This window comes from Notamacropus eugenii, chromosome 3, assembly GCF_028372415.1.
Source record: "Notamacropus eugenii isolate mMacEug1 chromosome 3, mMacEug1.pri_v2, whole genome shotgun sequence".
Taxonomy (NCBI): domain Eukaryota; kingdom Metazoa; phylum Chordata; class Mammalia; order Diprotodontia; family Macropodidae; genus Notamacropus; species Notamacropus eugenii.
In genome coordinates this window covers 103,388,923-103,412,361 of record NC_092874.1, presented here as the reverse complement: position 1 = coordinate 103,412,361, position 23,439 = coordinate 103,388,923, and the positions used below count along the sequence as shown (strand labels likewise).

Sequence of the window (23,439 nt, the reverse complement as noted above, 5' to 3'; positions counted from 1 at the left end):
ACTTTGCTATGCTCAATGTCTACAGTTTCTTGATCATAAAATTGTACAATATTAGACAGAGCTAAGACAGATCTAAACCAACCTATCATTCTATAAATGAAGATGCTTAGTACTAGAGAAATATGTATTTTACAAGGTTCTTGAAGTAATAAATGAGAGAGTAGGGGACCAGAACCTGCATTTTCAGACTCCAAGATGTTTGTACATTTGCCAGGTCACAACTTAAAACAGAAGAAATGAAACCTTAAATCTGGTGTTGGCTCTGCCATCAAGTAGCTTTATGATCTTGTAATCCTACCTCACTTTCACAAATTTTTAAATATTTTTTTTTCTCCATTAGTTTATAACCTGGGTAAAATAAGATGAGAGATTTGAAAGATGCTTTTTGATTCAGACCATTCTCCAAGATAACAAAGGTAGATGGGCTCTAACTTACCAAACATTGCCAACATTCTTTCTTTTTTCAGGGAAAAACAAGCTCTTCACATAGAATTGCGAATTCAGAAAACTATGTTACTAATTTCTCTATGGGAGAGACAAAGCTAGTTTTGCGGAATGGGATATCAGAGGAAACTGAGAAGAGGGGTATATGACAAAAGACAAGCCTCCAAAAACCTTTTCTTTATTCTAGTTTGACATTTGTGGCTGAGGGAGGATGAAGGGAACAGATAAAGGAGACAAGATCTTTTTTATTCTGTTTTATGTTCTTGAAACTGAGGGTCATGCCAGATTCAGGACCTTGAAATATAAAGGCATTCAAAAAAGGGAAGCAGTTGTTTTAAGGGGGAAAATTTTCTAAAAAGCCTCCAATAAGATACCCCCCCTCAGTCTCAGCTAAACAACTTAAAAGCCTGTCACATACTTCTGTGAGTTTAGGAGAACCAGGTCTGGAAGGTCTTCTGATGAATTCTCTAAAAGTATGTATTAAAATACCAGCAGTGCCTTCTAATTATTTCTGAACTATTTCTGAGAATTTTTAAATCCTTAGGCTCAGTGTCATCATCTTGAATAAAATTTTATTTTTCCATACAATTTTGAAGCTTTTACATTTCATGAAGAAATGGATTAAGATGGTGGTCAGTCTCCTCAAATGGAAATCCCTTTGCAATCAGTCCAGTCAATTTGCTACAAATGTGTGGGTGGCGTTGGTCTACCTTGTGACAGTCTAAAACGCCTGAAGGATTTAATTGGAATCAGTATTTATTCAGTTACATTTAGCCTTTCCCTTTTTCAAGTCAGAGTGTAGGAGTATAAGTAAGGCCTAGTCAGTATAAAATATAGTGGAAAATCTTTTCAACAGCTGGCAAAGTTTCATAGTCTTTGACTGTTTCTTTATGTAAGAATAACGTCTGTCCAAGGGGGAAATTACGCGATGGCTAACTGACTTGGTTCTAGGCATAATGGATAATGTCTTTTCTATAGATAATATTATATCGTTTTAATGGTAAGTTTTGTTTTCAGAACCATCTACTTCCAGACATGTCACCATCCTTCCCTGAGTCCTTTGGCTTCTGTTTCAGACCTCTGTTCACTTCCTAATTCTTCAGCATTCTCCTGGTTCCAAAAATTTCCTCTCATACACAATACTAGGAGGACCTCAATTCATATTTAAGGCATTACTGACTAAAGATGTTACCTTTCACAGATAAATATGCATTAAAAATAATCTTCAAAGGTCAATACTTAACCCAAAGAAATGAATGTATAACAGTGGTATTTCAAGAATGAATTTGTGGTGATACAGGATAAGTTCATACAAGGCCTTCCTTCTTTCAAATCATACTATGTAGCTGAACATTTTCCATTCAAATATCACACAGAATTTGTCCAAAAAACTGCCAAGTTTTAGTTCTAAGTTGAGAAAACATCAGTGAGTACAAGAGAGAAAGCAAGACAGAGAGACAGAGAGAGACAGAGAGAGTGACAGAGAGAGGGAGAGACAAGAGAGACAGAGAGGGACAGAGAGAGGGAGAGACAGAAAGATCGCACACATGCACTAGAGGAATTATACAAGTATGTTGTAACTCTGGGGAAAAATAAGTTTGATTTTTAAAAATTTCAAAACGACTTTTATCAAGAATCAAAAGGAAATTTTACTTACTGAGGTTCCATTTTAGGCCAGTTGTGGTGACTTGCTTACAAGGGTGTCCAACAGGAATAAGGCCACACCAATTGCCTTCAAATCCCGTGTCAACATGCAATTTGTGCTTTCCCTACAAAAAAGAGAAACTGTTTTATTAAGAAGTCCTACCACCAAAGGAAAATACTTCCCCAAACGGATCTCAAAATGCTCAGGAAGTCACTGAAGTAGTAGATGTCCAGAGACTCTGGCAAGGATATTTCTGCGAAAGAGAGGGGTTTCAACATTTACTCCAAGAATCACAAGGAAGGTTTCTGTTTTGGCAAGGGAGAACAAGGAATGATAACTAAGTACCTACTACGTTTGAGGCATTGTGCTATTTTTTTTTTTTGTTCAGTCATTTTTCAATCCTGCCCAACTCCTCATGACCCCAGTTGGGGTTTCTTGGCAAAGATACTGGAGTGGTTTGTCATTTTCTTTTCCACCTCATTTTACAAATGAGGAAACTGAGGTAACCAGGGTTAAGTGACTTCCTCAAGGTTACACAAACTGCAAGTATCTGAGGCCAGATTTGAACTCAGGAAGATGAGTCTAACCCTGGCACACTTTCACTGTGCCATCTAGCTGCCCAAGTGCACTAAATACTTTACAAATAATTTGATCCTCCCAATAAACCCTTTGAGGTAGGTGCTACTATTATCCATGTTTTACAGATGAGGAAACTGAGACAGAAAGCAGGTAAGAGATTTGCCCAAGGTCACACCTGAGCGCAGGTCTTCCTTATTCCAGGCCTACCACTTCACCCACAGTGCCAACCAACTGTTCCAGTGCAATCACATCCAATAAATATTTATGAAGTACCTATGCGACAGATAGTATGCTAAGAATTAATAAAAAGAAAGGCAGTCTTTGCCCTCAAGAAGCTTATAACCCAACACACAAAAGAAGGCAGGAAGTGGGAGGGGAGACTGTTCCATGGAACTGAAAACAGGTCAAGCAACAGATGCAGGGTGGAGTGAGCCACAAAGTTCAATTTTTGCCCTCTATAAAAGACAGCAGTGAGAAGAGGCTCTACCCTCCATCTCTCCAATCAAAAGAGAAAAGAAGCTGAGGAAGGTGGTGAAAGTCCAGGTTTTAGGGGGCAAAGAACCATAATGTGAAAGGAAAGACATCTCAGTTAAACTTAGCAAGCAAACACTTGCTGAATCTACCATGTACAAAGTACTACGACTGAGTTTATAAAGTCTCTTTGCTCTTCCTTACTGTACAACATTTCATCTCGTTTCCATGCCTTTGCCGATTTGTCCCCCATTGGTGGAATGCATTCCCCCTTCTCACCTATGTCTATTAAGACCCCTAAATTCCTTGAAGGCCGAGTCCTTTGGTCACTTCCCAGAGAAGGCCTTTCCTAATTCTTCCTTCTCCACCTGTTCTCTAGTTGATAATGTTACCTTTTCCCTAAAATTATTTGCCATATATATGTTATGTCCTGTAAGTCACAGGTAAGTTCCAGAGGTCAGAGGCTGTTTTCTGTCTTTGTATCCTGACTTAGACATACATATTTTTTTTTTGATGCAAAAAAAAAAAAAAAAGATCCCAACAGACTAGAACCTTGGACCAAATCAAATGAAAGGATATTTAATTAGGATGAGCCTAATATTTTACACCGGAGTTAATAAAAAATTAACCACAAATAACCAGATTTTGGGGGAAAGGGGTAAAGGGAGGCCATATAATAGTGAACCTAGAAAAGAAAACTAGGAGTCTAATTTTATTGGAATATAAATTGAATGAACAAATTATGCAACATGGCAGCTAAATGAGTGAGTGTATATAGATAGCATTAAAAAAAAAATAGCTGTGTCTTCCCCAAAATAGATTGGGTCATGACAGTCCCACCATACTCAACACCATTTAGAGACTATCCAGAGCACATGTTCAGTTGTAAGCATCACATTTAGCAAGAATGTTGACAAACCAGAGAGCAGTAGGATAGTGTGATAGAAAGCTGGCTTTGAAGCCAGGACTAGCTGCTTTTGCCACCCTGAATAAATCCTTTGGCTTAAACTCTCGGTGCTCTGGGAAGCTAAGACTATAAACCACAGAGAAGGTGCTGAACTGCCTTGGTGGGGTGAGTTGGAAAAATGTTTCCTGAGAAGTGTTACAGGAAAATGCCTCAAGATCCTTCCACATTAGGATCTTCTGAAGGAGCTGGGGGTGTTTCATGTAAAGAAGGGAAGACTCAGGGTGAACAGTTGTTAGGTTGTCTTTAAATACCATCTTATGTGGAATAGTAATTAGATTTGGAGTTAGGAATATTAAAGGGAAGTTATAGAGGCCTGATGACTTGAACTGAGGAAAAAATAAACAAACAATGTAGTAATGATCATTAGAAAATAGGTTAAGTCCTTGGGTGAGGAGTTCCACAGAAGGCTTGATGACCAATTATTTGATATGTCACAAGGGTTTTTCAGTCATGTACCGAATAGACTAAGTAACCACTAAGGTCCTTTGTGATTGAGATTCTGTATCACCCTTTGTATCACCATTGTATCACCATTGTATCACCCCTTCCTCTTCAACAAATATCTTTCTATTTCAGTTTTCTCTTTTCTTCCCTATGTGCCGGAATGTTGAGTCCCTGCCCTAATGTGGTTAGTTGCTGACATCTCTACTGTAAAAATGACTCAAGGTGAGTTGAAATATAAGGCATACAGACTAATAAAAAGGCAATACTATACCATCAAGCCATTTGCTCCTCCCACAGAATATGTTTTCTAATTTTCTTTAAATGTTCAATTAGGAAAGATCAAATATAGTTCATATACAGAAGATAAATAGAGAATGCAATGAAGGAAGAAATTTGAAGAGAAAATTTGGTAGACATGGAACTCACATTATTTTAAAAGCCAGGATTACAAAGTTTATAATCTCTGATTTTGGATAATACTTGTTTTACTAAAAAAAAAAAAAAAAATGAGGATTTGTAAGGAAATAAAAATAAAAAAAATATTTAATCCTCATTTCACTTCACAGTTCCAGAAGCTGAAAGATCAAGACTAATGATTAAGAAATAAATTAAATATAATTAGTGATTTTCCCCTTAAGTTTAGTGACATCCTTTCTTTCTTTTTCTTCATTCCTTCATTCTTGTTCTTTCTCCTTCCTTCCTCCCTTCATCCTGTCACAGATTCTTTTCTTTTAAATAGTGCCAGGATAATATTTTACAAATCCCAATATTAACAGATTCGTTAAGTAAATGTTTGAATCTGCTTTGAAGAAAGTCTGGTCATGAAAAGAAAGAAATTATTGGTTTTGAGGTCAGTCTTTAGAGAGCAAGACTTTATTTGCTACTAGACGCTTTTCTGTCACTATCCCAAAGGACATGGAAATACGGAGGAATCTACTTTTATTCATTTTGTTTCCCTGAAAATTTTCTATCTTTAACCCTACAGGAAGCCAATATGAAGTCATAGACCTAGTTAAATCAAATTCTAAGATGCTGTCTATCTCCTGTTGCTTCTGTGGTGCTAGAAGGCTGAAATGAGGCTAGCATTACCATCAATGAATATTTACTGAGTGCTCACAGTGTGTTACCTATTATATTAAAAATACAAGAGACAGTCTCTACCCTTTTTAAGTGCTGACATGGCAAGTATTTAGATAATGCATGAATCAGGAAGGTGGATTTAGGACCTACAAATAGGAACTAGTTATTTTTTATTCTGAATGAATAAATATTTCCTAATCATTACTTACCATCTATGAACACATTTTCCCTCCTGGTATTATCATTTACACATTCATCAACAGAATTATTTAGAAGCTACTCCCTGCCTTGCCAAAATGTAAGTTTTCTGACTCCTTGTGTTGTTGCTGACATATAAACACTCACTACAAAATCTTATACAGAATAAGTACTTTAATTTAATTTTGTTGGATTGGATTGATATGTTAGCAAAGCAAACAAGCTGTCTTCACACAAACCTCAACATGGAGCTGCTGTAAGCATATTCACCACAGACATGTCATAGTACAGCTGACTTCCTATCTCTTCTCAGTCCAAAGGACTCATGAATAAATTTGCATGGAAGAAGAGAATATGAGGCAACGCATCTTGGATGTATACCCATCTGCTGGTGGTCTCCAACCTTCAACTCCCCCTTTGACCAACAGAAACCAGACCAGGCTATAGGCAACATAGACCACCAAATTCTGAATCCTGCTTTTTCTGATGCTGATAATCTGCATTCTTAGAAAAAAACTATGTGACATGTCATGTGGATGAAAATGATTTATGACCATGTGACCCAGGGAATTCACCATTTGGAAGATTTTAGGATCCCATCTCCTTTTGTCTCTATACGTGAGTTTGGGTGATGGTCTCAGTACATGTGTACTCCTGCTAGATTGTATTTATCTAGTTAGCTGGAAGAACCAGTTGGATCAAAAAAGGATAACCAATGATGAGATTAGATTAAACCAATTAGGCTTTTCTCTGAGAATATGGCCCAATAGTCTCAGATGAAATCATATAGGGAAGAAGGTGATACCCTAAATGAAATACATTTCTTCCTCTTTTTCATAAAATTAATTTAGTATAAAGAAAGAAGGGTGAAGAAAATGTACTAGTGTAAAGAAAACAGAATTATACTAGCCCCTAGTTCTTTATGTAACTATGCAACTTTGGGGGCACAATGGAGAGAGCACCCTGCCTGGAGTCAGGAGGACCTGAGTTCAAATCCAGCCTCGGACACTTATTAGCTAAGTGACCTTGAGTAAGTCACTTAACCCTGCTTGCCTCAGTTTCCTTATCTGTAAAATGAGCCGGAGAAGGAAATGGCAAACCATTTCAATATCTTTGCCAAGAAAACCCAAAATGGGGTCATGAAGAGTTTCTTTATATTCATGGTACCAGAAAAAAGTACCTTAGGATTTAATAAAGTAAATCAACCAAACACCTGTTAATCTGTTACTTGAGCTGATTTGAAATATCAGTTAAGGGTTATCTTTAAAAATTAAAAAACTCTTTTCTCCTATTTTCTTAACTTTGTGATACCCCCACTGTACAATGCTCTAGCAAATTTCCTTTAAGAATTTTTACCAAAATTAAGAGGGATTTTTTTTTCAGTTAATAGGGATCAGAGATATAAGAGAATTTCTTTTTGACATAAAGCACATGGAAAGTTCTCAGCAAAACCTTATTATGCTAGAAATAACATAAAAGAGGCAGCTAGCTGGCAGAGTGGGTAGAACATTGCTCCTGAACTAAGGAATAATTAGATGCAAATACAGGCTCAGACTAATTTGCTGTGTGACTAGGTAAAACACTTATTCTGCTTGCATCAGTTTCCTCAACTATAAAATAGCACCTACTTCCCAGGGTAGTTGGGATGATCAAATGAGATTGTATTTACAAGGCACTTAGCACAATTTCTAGCACACTGAAAGCACTACATAAATGCCATTACTGATGTTATTTTACTATTTTTATATATTTATTTATAGATTACATTTATTTTTATTATTATACCACCTTGTTTTTCAATTATTTAAAAGATATAATATTACCTAAGCTTTTCTTTTAGTCTTTCTATAAAACCATTCTCTTTCTCTATTATCATAAGAATCATCAGATACAGTCATTTGGGAATTGGCTTGCTAGCTTACATATAGGTAGCTCTTGGCCTCCATTCAACCAAAAGTGTTCTTTCTCTAAAAAATATTGTCTGCTGAGTCAGATACTGATGATTTCAGTCTTCATGGATTTTTATCCTTTAGTAAAACTCTTGCTCAAAGAGGATAATAACAAGCACAAATCCTCTGGGTTGTACTGTGGAAAACCATTCCCTCCCCATCCTTACGGGGTGGGAGTGGGGGTGGGGGAGGGTGTCAGAGCAGGGTGTCAGGGCAATTTTAGAAAACAATTCATTCTCCTCCTTATGCAGACTACTTCCTAGTTCTCCTGGTTGTAGAACTCTTAATACATGCTAGCCTATATGTGATTTGACATAAGCAAGCATACAGTCTGACAACCCAGAACTTCTCTGGGGATTTATGCCATTACTAGAGACTACAGGTACATTAAATAATCAATTGCATCCATCCCTTCTCATGAATCATTGTGCCGGTTCCTGTTTTATTCCTGTCCTTTATGCCCACAGCTCTCTTTGAAGACAAGGGTTATTCTGTGATAAGAAGGTATAGAAAAAAAAAAGACAAGGAATCTTACCCTAAAATTGTCCCTTTATAGCCTTTGCATATAGCAGGAGCTTAATCATTGCTTGTATAGAGTTAAATTGATAAAGTGGTCTCACTGCAATTCCGAGAAAGTTGATGAATGCATTACTTTAAACACAAAAAACAACAAATGATAAAAGCTTAAATACAGCACTTCACAAAACTGTATTACAATGTCAGTTATACTGAATAGAGGCTCTATGCTTGAGCTCTCCTTTCTCACTCAAAGAGCCAAGCTAGAAGGCAGAACACATGGAATACTGATTAATGTGAAATAGATGAACCAAAGAGTTAAAAGACAAAGGTCACTGTAGACAAATATTGGCCAAAATACTAAGACAAAAGCTCTAACCATTTACAACTCAATTATCAGTATGTCTTTAAATCCTTAAAAAGGCAGTATTTGATTCTGATAGCAAATTCCCAATTGTAGATGCTTAGGAAGCTAAAATATCCAAGTGTGGTATGTAAGAGACAGATCAAGAAAGCAACTGAAAATCAAAGGTGCTAAACCTGGTTTTTGTTTTTAATCTGATGTTGAAGAATGGAAGACTGCAGGTTTTAATAATAACGACAAGCCTATGAGACTGCCTCCATCTATCTAATCAGGATGCTAGAGCATGTCCATCTCCTTACCTTATAGCTAATCACACCAAAAATCTCTGGTCTATAGTTAGCCTCAGTATGGACAGGTGAGAATCACATGAAGGTAAAAGTCTGGAGTTCATCCTGTGATACCTATCCCAGGTCCTCAAACAATTTTATCAGCAAACATCTTGCGCAACCACAGAACCAGAGGGCCATGAAGGGACAAAAAGGAGAATGAGCCTTTGAGTCACATTTTCCTGAATAGGCATATTGTCCTAGTCAATCAACAATCAAGCATTTATTGATTTTTTTTACTATGTGACAAGTACTGTACTAAGCACTAGGGATAGAAAGAAAGTCCTCCCCATCAAAAAATTAAAAATCCTTGCTCTCAGGTATTCCAAATGAGAGAGACATGTCAACAACTGTGTACAAACAAGCTATATACATAGGAAATAATCAAGAGAAGGAAGGAAGGCTCTAGCAAAAAGGATGACCATCAAAGGCTTCTTGTTGATGGTAGAATTATGTAACTGCGACTTGGAACAGGACAAGAGGAAGAGGAGATGGAAATGAAGAGGAAGAGAATTCCAGGCATGAAGACAATGAAAATAATGGAAGTCAAGAAAATGAGTGTCTTGTTCAAGACAGCAAGGAGGCCATTGTCACTAGACCACAGAGTAAATGGGAGTAAGGAGTAAGAAGATAAAAGATAGGTAGGAGAGATTTTGTATTTGTTTTTGGAGATGAGAAGAAGCACTTGGATGGATTAAATAGGGTAGCAACATGGTCAGACCTGACAACTGAATGAAAGATGGGAGATCTGAGGAAGGATCACCAAATGGAAGGCACTGAAATAATTTAGGCATGAGAAGATGAGGCTCTGCACCAGGTGGTAGTAGTGTTAGGAGAGAGACGGGATATGAGAGATTTTACAAAGGTACAATTAACAGGTCTTTGCATAAGACTGGATGGGGGAGGAGGAGGAGGAGAAAGTCAAGGATGATATCTAGATGTAAGCCTGGGAGGATGGTCAAAATTTAGACAATTTTGATTCTTGAAGGTTATCTGTCTATGGATATGCCTATGGTAGATAACAAAGGACTCCCCTAATTAAATAAAGCAGTATTTATGGAACTCCTAAGTGAGGAGGCCTTCCGCATTCTCTTATTCTGCAATATTATATGGAACCACAGGAAAAGGTTCCTGGGATTATCATACAAAACAATTCTGGACAATATTAGGTTACTTGCTTACACTGATATATCTGTCACAATACTGTTTCATGTTTTATATAGATAGGATACTTGAAAAATATGAGTAAGAGTTATTTTTTTGCACTGTGATATTTCAGCTCTGATGATTCCATCTACATATTTCAATAGTTTATTGAACTAAAGGAATCTTGTGAATCATTTTTTAATAGGAATATCTGAAATGCTTGTTGGTCTGGATTGCTTGGAAATTCAAATGTTTGTTTTTGACCTTTTAACTTCTCCTATTCCAGAACGGGGTTATGTTTCCCCTCTATGGAGGTCGTCAAGCAAAAACTATGGATGACTATTAAATCTGCTATGGGGAATAGGATGCTGGGAAATCATGCTTTCTGATTCACTTTAAACTCCACGACCTCTGAGATCCCTTCCAAATTGGAGATTCTGTGATCCTGAAGGTAGTCTCACAAGTGACATTTTTTTCTGAAAGTTTTGCAAATGCTTTTAGTCACAAGAATTACATTTCTAACATGAGCTACATTATAACCCAACAAAGTCTGCTGACAGAAAGGGAAATGTGAGTGGTTTTGAGTTCTTCCTTAATCCAACTTGACAAATGTTTAAGTACCTAACTGTACAAGTTACTGTGCCAGGGGCTGGGATCCAAAAGCAGAATCAACAAAAACAGTACTCTGAAGGAGTTATTTTCAAGGGGCAGCTAGGTAGTAAGTAGGCACAGTGGATACAGTACTAGACTTGAAATCAAGAAATTTGACCTCAAGCAATGGGTGGGTGGGGGTGTGTGTGTGTGTGTGTGTGTGTGTGTGTGTGTGTGTGTGTGTGTGTGTGTGTGTGTGTGTGTGTGTGTGTGTGTGTGTGTGTGTGTGTGTGTGTGTGTGTGTGTGTGTGTGTGTGTGTGTGTGTGTGTGTGTACACAGAGACCAAGACCCTGGGCAACTTACCATCTATCTGTTAGTTTCCTTACATGTAATATGAGGACTATAATACAACTCCCTTCAAAAGTTGTTTGGAACATGATAATGTTTAATATAAAATTTTGGAATAATCTCTTTGCTCTCTCTGAAGCAAACTCAGAGAATGCCTCTTCATATGTCAACAAAAGCCAGCCAGGGCTGACTTAACATTCCTTAAGAGATCTTTAACCTAACACACTATCTTGAATAATGGGACGTTTTCCATATCTTAATATTTGTAGACATATACTATGTTATGGCATGTTAATGGTAAAGAAAATACAGACTTCCTAGGTCGCAATTTCTATTTGAAACTTTGTCAAATTTTATCTTATTGTATTTACAACCTATGCAATTAAGAAATTCCTTTCTAATGGTCTAGTTAATCACTTATGGAGACCATAAATCTGAAGGACACAGAACACTTCTTTGTCCTAAAACAGATTTAAGGCTGCCCAATTCTTGGTATCGGGAGCCAGAACATTTTTTCTGGCTCCATAATGCATTATGTTACCATTTTCTTTAAAAGGGAATTGATTAATTAATTAATTAAATTATAAAATGTATGCATTTAGCCTGTTGCCTTTTCTTTAACCAAGTTTTCAGGTCAACAAAGATAAAGTGAGATAATATTTATGTTTTGTCACCTTTAAAGAATTAAATGAATGCTAGTCATTGTTAATATTTATCATCATCATCAAGATTGTACTGGAGTGGGGGGGGCACTGCAGGAGGGATATATACATACACACATATAAGAAGAACAATGAAGGCTTCCTGCAGAAGACAGCTTCTGAGCTGAGCCTGGGAACAAAACAAGGATTCTGGAACTTTATATATGGAAAAATATTCTAAAATATGCTGTCACATGATGAAAAAAAAGACAAATCAGACAATCCTTTATTAGATAAATGTCTTCACTATCCCAAACTGGTTTGTTCCCAGGTAAACCAGTGATACTGAGTAGGTTACTGACCTATTAACTTTTTCTTCCTGTCATCTCTCTATAAGTCACATATATGAAGAACTAAACCCATCCATTTTCTATAGAATTAAAAGGTATTTCCTCTATAACCCTTCAGTATCACTCTCAGTCTGTAGTTGAGAAAAAGAAGGCAAAAAGTAGAGGAATGACCCACCAGGAGTCACAGGCTAGGAAGTGCCACAGTCAGGAAGACTGAATACAAGTTCAAAACTCTTCCCACCAAATCCATAACATCCCATGCCCGGAAGGAATCACTTTCTCACTTCTTTTATAGTCTTTATTTATTCAGTATTCAATTCAGGTGTTATCTCCTCTACATAACCTCACCTGATTCCCCCAGGTGTTAAGTGGTCTCTCTCATCTCTACTTACCTTATATTTATTTATTTCAATACTTGCTAAATCCTTCCAGGAAAAATGTAAAGTATTGACGGTCCTATGACTCCATTCACCTTTCCAGAAGCAACATTTTTTTTCTAGCCACCATTCCACCAAATGTTGTCTCCTTTTCTAGAATACAAATTCATTTAGGGACAGGTAGAGCAACACTTGATATCCCAAGAGTCCAGCACAATGCCTGGCTTATAAACGACACTCAATTTTCTGCTTTCATTAGGAGGGGAACACGTGGTTGCATCATCTTTCTGTCACCCCATTTCCTACCCGGCTGCACCCCTTTGGATTTCTCTATCATGCCCAGGAAGCTCATCTTCCTGTTAGATTGCATCAGCCCTGCTTGAAAAAAATCACACTTCATTAGTACCTTTTGCCTTTCTGATAGAGAATCCTCTTTTGGGGCAGCTTAGTGAAGAGATTCTCCCAATACCTCCATTTAAGGAAGGCACCCAAGCCAAGCCATCTCTTCACACAGCTGAACTCCTTCGGATTTCTGCCACCATTCTTCCCTCCTCCCCCTTCACCTTCCCCGTTCAGCTTCCTTTCATCATTGTTTTCTTTCATTAGATTTTAAGCCATTGAAGGCAGGGACTCAGCACAGTGCTTGACTATGCTATATAGTAGTTCTTAATGGCTATTTGATGCATCTTTCTTTTAATCTCCCCATCCACATACCTTCCTTTCCTTTGTCCCAATAATTCTGGAGGGATTAAAAAAGATTACCATCCCTCATTACCAATAATATTGTAAAACAGGAAAAGAAAATAATTGAAAAGTCTTTTGAAAATTCAGAGTTGAAAAACTGGCTTAATATATATGCTTACGATTTTGTACCCTGCTTAGAACAGTAAGGTCTCAAAGGAAAGAAATACCATAGTTATTTATGCTATTGAGAGTTTCTGTCTTAATGTTTAAGTTTTAAAATGCCCTACATTTTGTGAGATATCTCTAGGTGAAGATACCCCATTTGGTGTAGGGGTGAGGGAGGAAGAGCGAGAAGAGGTTATGTGTGGATGTGCATATATTTTAAGTTTTTTTGAGAAAGGTTCTGAGAAACTATTCTAGAATAATAATATGTCTAAATTTCATTTTCCAATTTTATCTTCTTATTGAAGCTGTGATTCTAGAACTCTAAATTGGACATCTCTAGTGCATTCTATAGTTCAAAGACTTTTATTTTCTTTTTAGGAATGGTGGGAAAAATCAGATAATATATTGAGCCGATTTCCTTTCCCCTCTCCCCCACAAATGTTTCTTGTTATATGAAAATGTGTGGCTGGCAAAATGAGCATTCGAATAAATATTTCAACTTTCTCTCTAACTGCCCTCAGTTCTTCTGCAAAGTAATAAATCAGCAGGAGGAGATACTCCTACAGTAGGTAATCAACCACCAAGATTACTGTGAGTACAAACAAGCACTTTCTTCCACTAGACTCCTCCTTTCCTCTAGATTAGCTATTCATCAGGAGACCCACAAGGGAAGAGCTCTGCTCTTCTACTGAGCAGCTTCTTGGCAATGCATCCAGGTTGAATGGTGGGGGAGAAAACCACTTGAATTGTTCCAATTATTTTCCTGTCCAAATAAACAACATAAACTGTTCCTGCATCTCAAGAACACATTGCAGCTAATGTATGGGATGGTTTATGGAGTAGTAGATGTCTAATATGTTTTTTCCTCTTCTGCTAATAACATTCCTAAAGTATATTTAGTGTGCATGATTTTTTTTTTCCTCAAAGAAGAGATTTCATATTTGTTTATAGAAAAATCAGCATGGTTATCAGAGAAGTATTTGTGGGACAAGAATTAAAAATGCTTCAGGAAACTGAACTTTTACACACTCCCACAGGATTGTTGGGAGGATCAAATCAAATGAGATAATATAATATAAAGCTCTCTGCACATCTTAAATTTTGGTTGTCAACATCCTCCTCCTCCTCACCATCATCTTTACTTAGGCATGTGTAGACTGGAATTTCTGTGGCTCTTATTTTAACTTTTTAAATAGAATCATCCCAATAGCAAAAACAGCCCTTGCCCTTTCTACTATACAACACAGAAACAATTTTTCTCTAATTATCATTTTAAGTATTTGGAATATAAGGACTTAACGGTCTATATAGATAGTATAGGAAACACTTTTTAGATAGCTAACCTCTAATAAATGTTTGGCAAGTCAAATTAATACCCTTAACACTGATTAAAACATGAGAAGCACAGATTAAGTGTTATCATGGGTAGGAAGGATGATATTTGACTAAGGGGATCCCTTTCCATTCCTCTCCCTCATATCTTGAATCTCACCTTAGCAATTAGTCCTGTTCTTATTTCCAACAAATATGCTCACTTCCCTTCACTAGACCCAACCACTTCTAAAACCTCTTGCCTTACATATCTTCCCCTTACCAGCAAACTTCTGATAAGGGGTAAAGGAGGAGGAAGGTGTTTTTCATACGTTGCCATCAATTCATTCCTCAATTTTTCAGAATTTGTTTTCAGGTCTCATAATTGAAATGAAACTGTTCTCAAAAGTTACCAATGAACTTTGAAGTGCCAAATATGATCAACTTTTCTTAACCTCCTCCTTGACCACTCTGAAGCATTTGATAGTGTACTGGTGACCACTATCTCTACCTAGATGCTACCTCATCTCTTTGTCTTCATGAAAATACTCTCCCCTGGTTCACCTTCTACCTATTTGACCAATTTTGGTGACCTTATTCAGCTTCCATGGATTTATTTAGGACTTCTATACAAATGACTCATAGATTTGTTTATCTTGACACAAACTCTCAGGAGAGACAGTCCTGTATTAGCAACTGTCTAATGGACATTTTGAACTGGATGTCTTAGAAATATGTCAAACTCAACATATTGAAAACAAAACTCATCATTATCTTTCCCTCAAGATGTAACCCTCATCCTATCTTCTCTGTTCCTGCTGAGAAACATCATCCTTCCAGGGTCCCAGGTTTACAAACTCAGATCATCATCCCATTTGCCGACTCACTGGTCAAATCCAACAGTTTCTACTTCCACAACCTCTCCTGCAATTACCATAGTCTAGGGAGAGGTGATGAGGAACAGAACTAGGGTGGTAGTAATAGTAAAAGTGGAAAGAAGGATACATACTGATAATGTTTAATATAAAATTTTGGAATAATCTCTTTGTTCTCTCTGAAGCAAACTCAGAGAATGCCTCTCCTATGTCAACAAAGCCAGCTAAGGCTGACTCTACATTCCTTAAGAGACCTTTAACCTAGGACACTATCTTGAATAATGGGACGTTTTCCATATCTCGATATTTATGGACATGTGCTGTGTTGTGGCGTGTTGATGGTGAGGAAAGCACAGACATCTTAGGCCGTAATTTCTATTGAACTTTGTTTACCCTTTCCTATGTCAGTTATCTGTTTAGGGCAGGAAGCCTGCCACTCACTAGTGGTGGGATTTCCTTATCACCGAGACATATGTTTATCCAGCCTGGAATCCCAAGGCCTGACCAACATTGCTTTGTTAATTGTCCTGTCTTACTGAATTTATGGTTTGCTTAATTAGGAGAGTTTCTTTCTCACAGTAAAATGTATATAAGTCAGAAGATTTCTGCACTGGGTAGCCAGAACATTTCTGGCTCCATAATGCATTATGTAACTGTTTTCTTTAATAGGGAATTGATCAATTAATTAATTAAATCATAAAATGTATGCATTAGCCTGTTGCCTTTCTTAACCAAGTTTTCAGGTCAACAATACACACACGAGTCTATCTATCATCTATCTAAAATGTTGTGGAAAGAAAAATAAGACATGAGAACTGACTGTATGTATATATGAGGTGAGGAAGAAGTGAGGAATGGAGGAAGATACTGAACTTGCAAATGTGGGTGACTAGAGAGACTGTGGCCTGACATTATCACTGTTCAATTCAATAAACTCTAGTGATCCCCACCCCGCCCCCCATGCTTTTAGGGATAAAATATAAACTCCTACGACTGGTTTTAAAGCCCTTCACAAATGGGCCCCACAAAACTCATTACACGTCATTCCCACTATCAGCTTTACAATCCATTCAAGCTGGACTTCTTATTCTTCCCACAAAGTATTCCTCTAGGCTCATACGCTGGTCATTTCCTATGGCTGACATGTTCTCCCTGTTCACTTCTGGCTCAGAAAATCCCCATACTTCCTCCAAGGTTTAAAAAACAAACAAATATGATAGCAGTAAGAACAACAAAGCCCCTTGAAGAGGGAACAAAACTGCTCCAAGAAAATTCAGAATGACTTAAACTTTCAATTACGACATTAAATTAAGAACCATGAGCCATAAATAGTGATTGAAATAAGATCTCTGATTGGAGAAAGGACAAGGTACAGGGGACAGAGTGCTGGACCTGGAGTAAGGAAGAACTGAGTTCAAATCTGGTCTCTGATGTTTATTAGCTGTGACTAGCAAGTCATTTCACCCTGATTGCCTCAGTTTCCTCATCTGTAAAATAAACTGGAGAAGGAAATGGCAAATTACTAAAGTATCTTAACAAAAAACAAAAACAAAGAAATGAATGAAAACGACTATACAACAACAACAAAAAGATCTCTGAAAAAAGTCTATTAAGAATGTTGTAAGCAATGGTTTAGATAGATGGAATTTATGGAAAAATCTTAAAGTTAAAGACCATATAAGGATTAGAATGGTCTGTTTAGGAGAGAAAAGAATGGGGATGGCAGTCAATATAAAGGAAGAAAAAAAGATAAACTAAAAGATCATATCTGGGAAAACTAAAAAACTTTAAAACTAAAAGACTATATCTTTTACAATCTTTGTATTGTATAATACAAAGGGAAAAGACCTGTATACTCTACAAACCAAAGCAAAAGAGCAAGAGGACAGTGAAACAATGTGGTAAATACTGGTCATTGAGAAAAGATAAAGAAATAGTACAAATGTTATATACCGCAGTGAATCACATAAGAAAATTGCCTGGAAGTAGTGGAAACAACTGGCAAAATAAAAATTGGTGAGATCCAAAGGACACTGCCAGAGAGTATCCTGAAGGTTAACAGAGAAAATTGTCCTAATTTTATTCATCTCAGAAATTAAGCCAAGAAATTACAGAGCTTTAATAACAAAGAAAGAATCCTAGAAACACTTAATAGTAAATAATTCACATATTACAGATCACTGATTTGAATTGAAAGACTACTCAATAAGGTTGAGAAATTAAAGAATTACTTACAATATGGGATATAGAAAAGCAAAGAAGCTTGTCTTATATTGTAAAATTATCTACCCTGAAAAGTTAAATATGCTCCAACTACTTCCAATCATTTATTTATTTACCTCAACCAACGGAGATAGGCATCTATTCGGAAACTTGCATAGCTAGAAATCTGCATGGGGCAGTGGGATATTAAGTAATTAGCTCAATGAGGTCACACAGCCAGAAGAAGTACTGGTAGCTCAATCTACCGGACTCCAAGGCCAGCTTTCAATCTGCTATACCTATAGAAATATGACAAAAGAAAAGAACTGAAGGTCATAAGCCCAGACCATGTTATTTTCTCTATTTGTAGATAATATGATGGTTTACTTTAAAAAGCTTAGAGAATTTTGTATGTACATACACACCAGGCACCCACCACCACCACATAGCTTCGCTGAAAGGCAGAACACACATAAAATAAAAATTTACCTTAAACTACCAGAAACTAGGGGAAAAGATAAATAAAAAACAATTTATAATAAGAGCAAAATGTATTAACTATCAAGGACTTAATCTTCCAAAATATATACTGGATGTATATAGCTTCAGCTACCAAACTGTTTGAACAGAAATATGGGAAGTTGCCTCCACAATTACAAAGCTACTAAATGGGTGATAGCTAGGCTATGCTATGCTAATACGTTAAAATTATAACAGTAGACAACTTTACCATTATTCCAATTAAGTTTCCAAGAAGATGCTTTAAACTCAAGACTATTAAGAGAAAAATGAAAAAAAAAATTCAGAAGGATGTAGGATTGGTATTATTTTCTCTACAATGATAATACAAAGGTATAATTATCAAATCCAAGTAGTCTTGGAAGAAATAGAAATGGATCAGTAAAATATATTAGAAATTATAACTCAAACTTCTTGCAAATAGGGACTATTTCATTCTTTGCACCTGCATCCAGACAACATGACACAATACCTGGCAATGAATAGGCTCTTAAGAAGTGTTCTTTGACTTAGGATATATATATTCCAAAGCCTAATCATCTATAAACATAAAGTACCAAGGAAGGAACTAATTATTCATCAAAACTTCTGAGTAAATGGAATAGCAATTTGATAGGACACAAATTCAAACCATGAGAGAGAATATTCCAAAATAGAACATTTTGATTACAGGAATAGTGTGGTGTTTAAAAAGATACAAGAAACATATTTTGGGAGTAATTTAATCATTTTATTAATAATGCCAGCATGCTTATTAATAAGAGGATGGCTATTTGGTTGTCTCTCTTAAACCAAAAACCCCTAATGACAGTGCCATTGGAAAAGTAATGATTCCTGAGGGTGGTGATCAATTCTGATTGGTTTAACAATTGATGAGAAAATTAATATTACAATGAGAAGCTAGGTTATATTCCAATGAGTTTCTTGGGTTACTGTGACTTGGATCATCCAAGTCTTGGTCAAATAGATTCTACATATCATCTGTCTGACAAAAGGGAAGATCCACATTTTCCCACACCTGTCAGAGCAAACACAATGAGCAAGAATGAACCCATTAATCCAAAATTAGAATTTCTTTTAAGGTCTTTGATTAGATCTCAGATATTCGGACTGGATTAAGTATTTCAGAAAGATTTGCTACACTATTTGGTTAATGGATTACAAAGTATAAAAGGGGTAAAATCTTGATTGTAATTGAATAATTAGTTATTAATATGAGAAAAATAACAATTTCTCACAATACAGAATGAACCTGTGATTTTATGGATATTGAGAACTTCCTAAGGGCAGATTCCTTTTAGCAACACAGATTGGCATCTTCTTTGCAACTGAGGTTCTTAAGAAGTTACCTAGAAGACTGAAGAATTAAGCAACTTGTACAGCATCTCACAACCAATATGTGGTAGAAGCCTGAATCTATACCTTGCTGATTTTGAAAGTAGTTCTTTATCATGCTGTTTATAATTTGATAAGAAATTGTAAAACCTTTCTCACAGTTGTAATGAGAAAATATAGAGTAGGAAAAATTTTTCATTAAGCATCTTTTATAAATGTCTTGCATCCAAAATACATAAGAATGTGACAGGAATAAATGACTAATCCATTATCCAATCTATAAGTCAAAGGACAGGAGTAATTTTGAAAAAAAGAAATAATTATTCACAATCATTTGAAAAAGTCATCAAAATCACTAACTATAAATGAAATTAAAAGTAAAGCTAAATCACTTGATATAGTGTCATTAACTTAGCAAAGACAGTTGAGGTTGGCAAAATTCAATGTTAGCATGGCTAAGGGAAGATAGGTGCACTAATTCACTGCTGATGGAGTTATGAATTGGTCTCATTTGGAAACAATTTTGCACTATTCATTAAAGGTAACAAATTTTTTAAACCCAGAGATCTGCTGAACTGGTAGCACAGCAAGGTTGCTGACAGCACAAATAAGTAAAAATAAACAAATAAGCAAATGAGTCAACAGACAAACATGAACATATGCATGAGTCAGTCAGTATTTATTAACTGTCTACTGTGTGCCAGATGTGCTAAATGCTGGAATGAATGAATATCAAAAAGTGAGAAAATGAAGAAATGAAATAAATTGATAAGTAAATGAATGAATGAATAAAAAAGAATCTTGTGTCATTTTTCGTTATGAACATATAGTCCATAAACAGGCCTCCACAAAATTTTTCTTAGTGCTTCTTAAATTTTTTGGAAGAAAAAAGTACGATGTTCTAGATTTTCTAAAAGGCAACCTTAATCAGAAACCAGATAGAGATATTCACACTTAGTGTATGGAAGAACTCACATTTTAAAATCCTTGTTTTCTTCATTTTCAACAGACAAAAGGCCCAACTTCCATGCTTGTGGAAAGTGGGAGGTATGATTATCTTTCCCAGAGGAAAGCAAAATTACCTGCTTTCACTATCTTCTGATCTTACTGCGCATAATTATTCTTAAAAAAAAAGGCTTTTAAAGTTCTGTCTTCAAACTTTTCTGCTGATAGCTTATGGGATCACGGTCATTACCATATAAATCAAGTAAAATTGAACCCTCTCTTTAAAAAAAACAATATGATACATCTGATTTCAATAGCATACAAACACAAAACAAACAACCACCAATATTCCCCCATAAAGGAGGGACAGACAATTAAGGGGACCAATGTAAGAGTGGGATTCCACTCAATACTACATATAACTTTGTGCCAAAACACTTTGCCATTTGTTAAAGTAAGGTTTTGAATGGTTTTCCCCCTAAAAATAACATTTCCTGAAGTTCCTCAAGATAAATTTGCAGACAGTTTTCTCATATAGCTGATTTCTGTTACTTTACTGAAATTTAGTTTTGTACATTTGAATTGTAAGGAAAACACTTCAAAGATGTTCAATTATCTAGACTAGTGATATTGTAGACTGGTAAGCTATGAATAGCAGAAAGTAATAAAGCAACGTTTAAAAATTTTTCTAGTGACTACAAGGATTTTTTTACCTTTGTCATAGACATGTGAAAGATAGTTTGCATTATGAATTGACTTTCCTATATACAAATATTCCTCAATTTGCCCATCTTTCTATATGTCTAGTTTAATTTTTCTCCTGCGCAATTATCTCTTCTATGTCTGTGCTTTGGCTTCACTCTTTTTCTTCCTGTCTCTTTCACTACTCTCTGATTTTTTTATTCCCTCCAAAAGTGAACATAATACAAAATTAAGAATATTTCAAACACTTGTATTTACTGAATATAATTATTTTTCCTTTTTTTAAACTGTTAAAACTCAGTAGAATATTTTTCTCTGGAAAAAAAAAAACGTTCCTCTTTATGTCAGCCCAATTGATCTGATCCTAAAGGATTAAATGGTTCAAAAAGTTAAAAGGCCTCCTTTGCCTCTCTGGTACCATACAAATGAAAGCAAATAAATAATTAAAAACAGTACAAAGCCCACATAAACTCTCTTTCCTAAAGATCCATAGTGAAAATGATTTCCCTGAAGCAAGAATGTCTTACCTCAAATTGAATTGAATAGTTAAGAAAAAAAAAGTGGGAAATGCACATTAAGCAGCCCTCCCACTGAAAAGTCACTCCTCCTCCCTTCATTTCAATCAACAAGCATGTGGTCTGGAAGAACTCTTGCCTACCAGACTGGCATCATTCAGGGCTACTTGAAATTGACCATTCTCTATGGCCAGGTATATTGAGGGAAGCTACGTACAGGAAGCCTATTTTCTCTGTTGTTTAGCTTATCTGTACCTCTAATTTTTTTTTTATACCATAAAGATGTTATTTTAGTTCTGTTAGCACCAATTTATGGTACCCTAGAAACTCCACAGGGATAGAGAAGACCAGGTACTTACAACAAAGCAGAATTACCAGTGTATTTATGGCTTTATCATTTGACAGGGAAGGTCAAACCTTCTCAGAGTTTATTCATAAGCCTAGACTGGCTTTCAGTTCTCTGAAAATTGCTCCTTGATACACAGCCTGCCTGAAATCACAGAGAGTGGCAGCCATTCTCTTGAGGTATAAATCAAGATTTGAACAATGGATAGCACTGTTTCTCACCCTCCTCCCTCCTAGACAAGAAAGATTATATTTTTTTGTTGTTGTTGAATACTAGTACTTTTCAAAAAGCCAGTGCTTTAAGGAATTTTACGTTGCTTTTTTTTTTTTTCCCGTTCTCCTATCTGGATTAGATTCCTAGAGCCATCTGGGAGAAAATGTATTTCAGGAATAGACAAAATATATGTAGTACTATTGGATTTTTCTAAAGTTTCAATACTTTCTTGGCTACCTTCATACTCATTTTTTAAAAATTCAACTCCAAGCAACTTTCTGACATGTTTCCTGCCTTTCAAAAACCCCATTATGCCTTAGTATGAAAAATGAAGGAATTATACATCATTTGGGTATATGCTGGAATGAAATGACTTGTTACTAATAAACTTCTCCAAATTGACAACAAAAATTATGAAAATAGCATAAGCTTTGTATAGAATTAATGACCAAATAATTCTTTTGAAAATGAAAATAATCATATTGGAAAATTTCAATACATTTTAAGCTTCCTAACACAGGTCAAAAAAAGGCTTTGGTCTAAGAGACAATTAATGCCTAATCATTGGAAAGATTATTAATCAGTATTGCTTTTATCATCTCAGTTTAGTTCAAGTCATAGTGGTTACTGATCAATAGATCAATGAATGAATGAATGAATGTTAAGTGCCTATTACAGGCCAGTTATGATTAAGGATATACTTGACATGGCCAAGAAGAAAACTGTCTTTCTTCCTGGGGCATGTTGATAAAGAGCTTTCCTTTATTCTTGGGGCTTAATCAATTTCCTAATTGCTAACTCAATTCTTCTTTTTAAAGCCAGTCAAATGATATCATCAGAAGAACTCTTTAATGAATCTTGAATATAAATTAAATAGCACTGATTGAGTATCTACTATGTGTCTGGAGAGCAGACTTCAGAGCCAGGAAAATTTGGGTCTCCCCTCTAGTTACCAGAAATGTGACTTTCCAAAAGTAGATTAACCTCTCAGTACTCTTAGGCAGTTCTCTAAAACTGTAAGTAATGGAGAAAGTGCTGGGAGGAGTTTCCTCTTCTAGGCATTCCTTATACCAATGAAATAACACTTATAGTTCCTATCACATCCCATGTGCCCCTGAGAGACTTCAGATGAAATTCAGCCTCAGATGCTTACTAGTTTGTGACCCTGAGTAAAACATTTCACTTATCTC

The 23,439-nt window shown here is 36.0% G+C and overlaps 1 protein-coding gene across 4 annotated transcripts in view; it reads right to left on the bottom strand.

Annotated features, from left to right (window-relative positions):
* TPK1 (thiamin pyrophosphokinase 1) overlaps nt 1–23,439 on the bottom strand; it is a 463,926-nt gene that overhangs the window by 115,237 nt on the left and 325,250 nt on the right. For all 4 annotated transcript variants that reach the window (XM_072652445.1, XM_072652446.1, XM_072652447.1 and 1 more), the window contains one exon: nt 2,102–2,213. In XM_072652445.1, the coding sequence (XP_072508546.1) occupies nt 2,102–2,213 (112 nt within the window). The remainder of the gene's footprint in view (nt 1–2,101; nt 2,214–23,439) is intronic.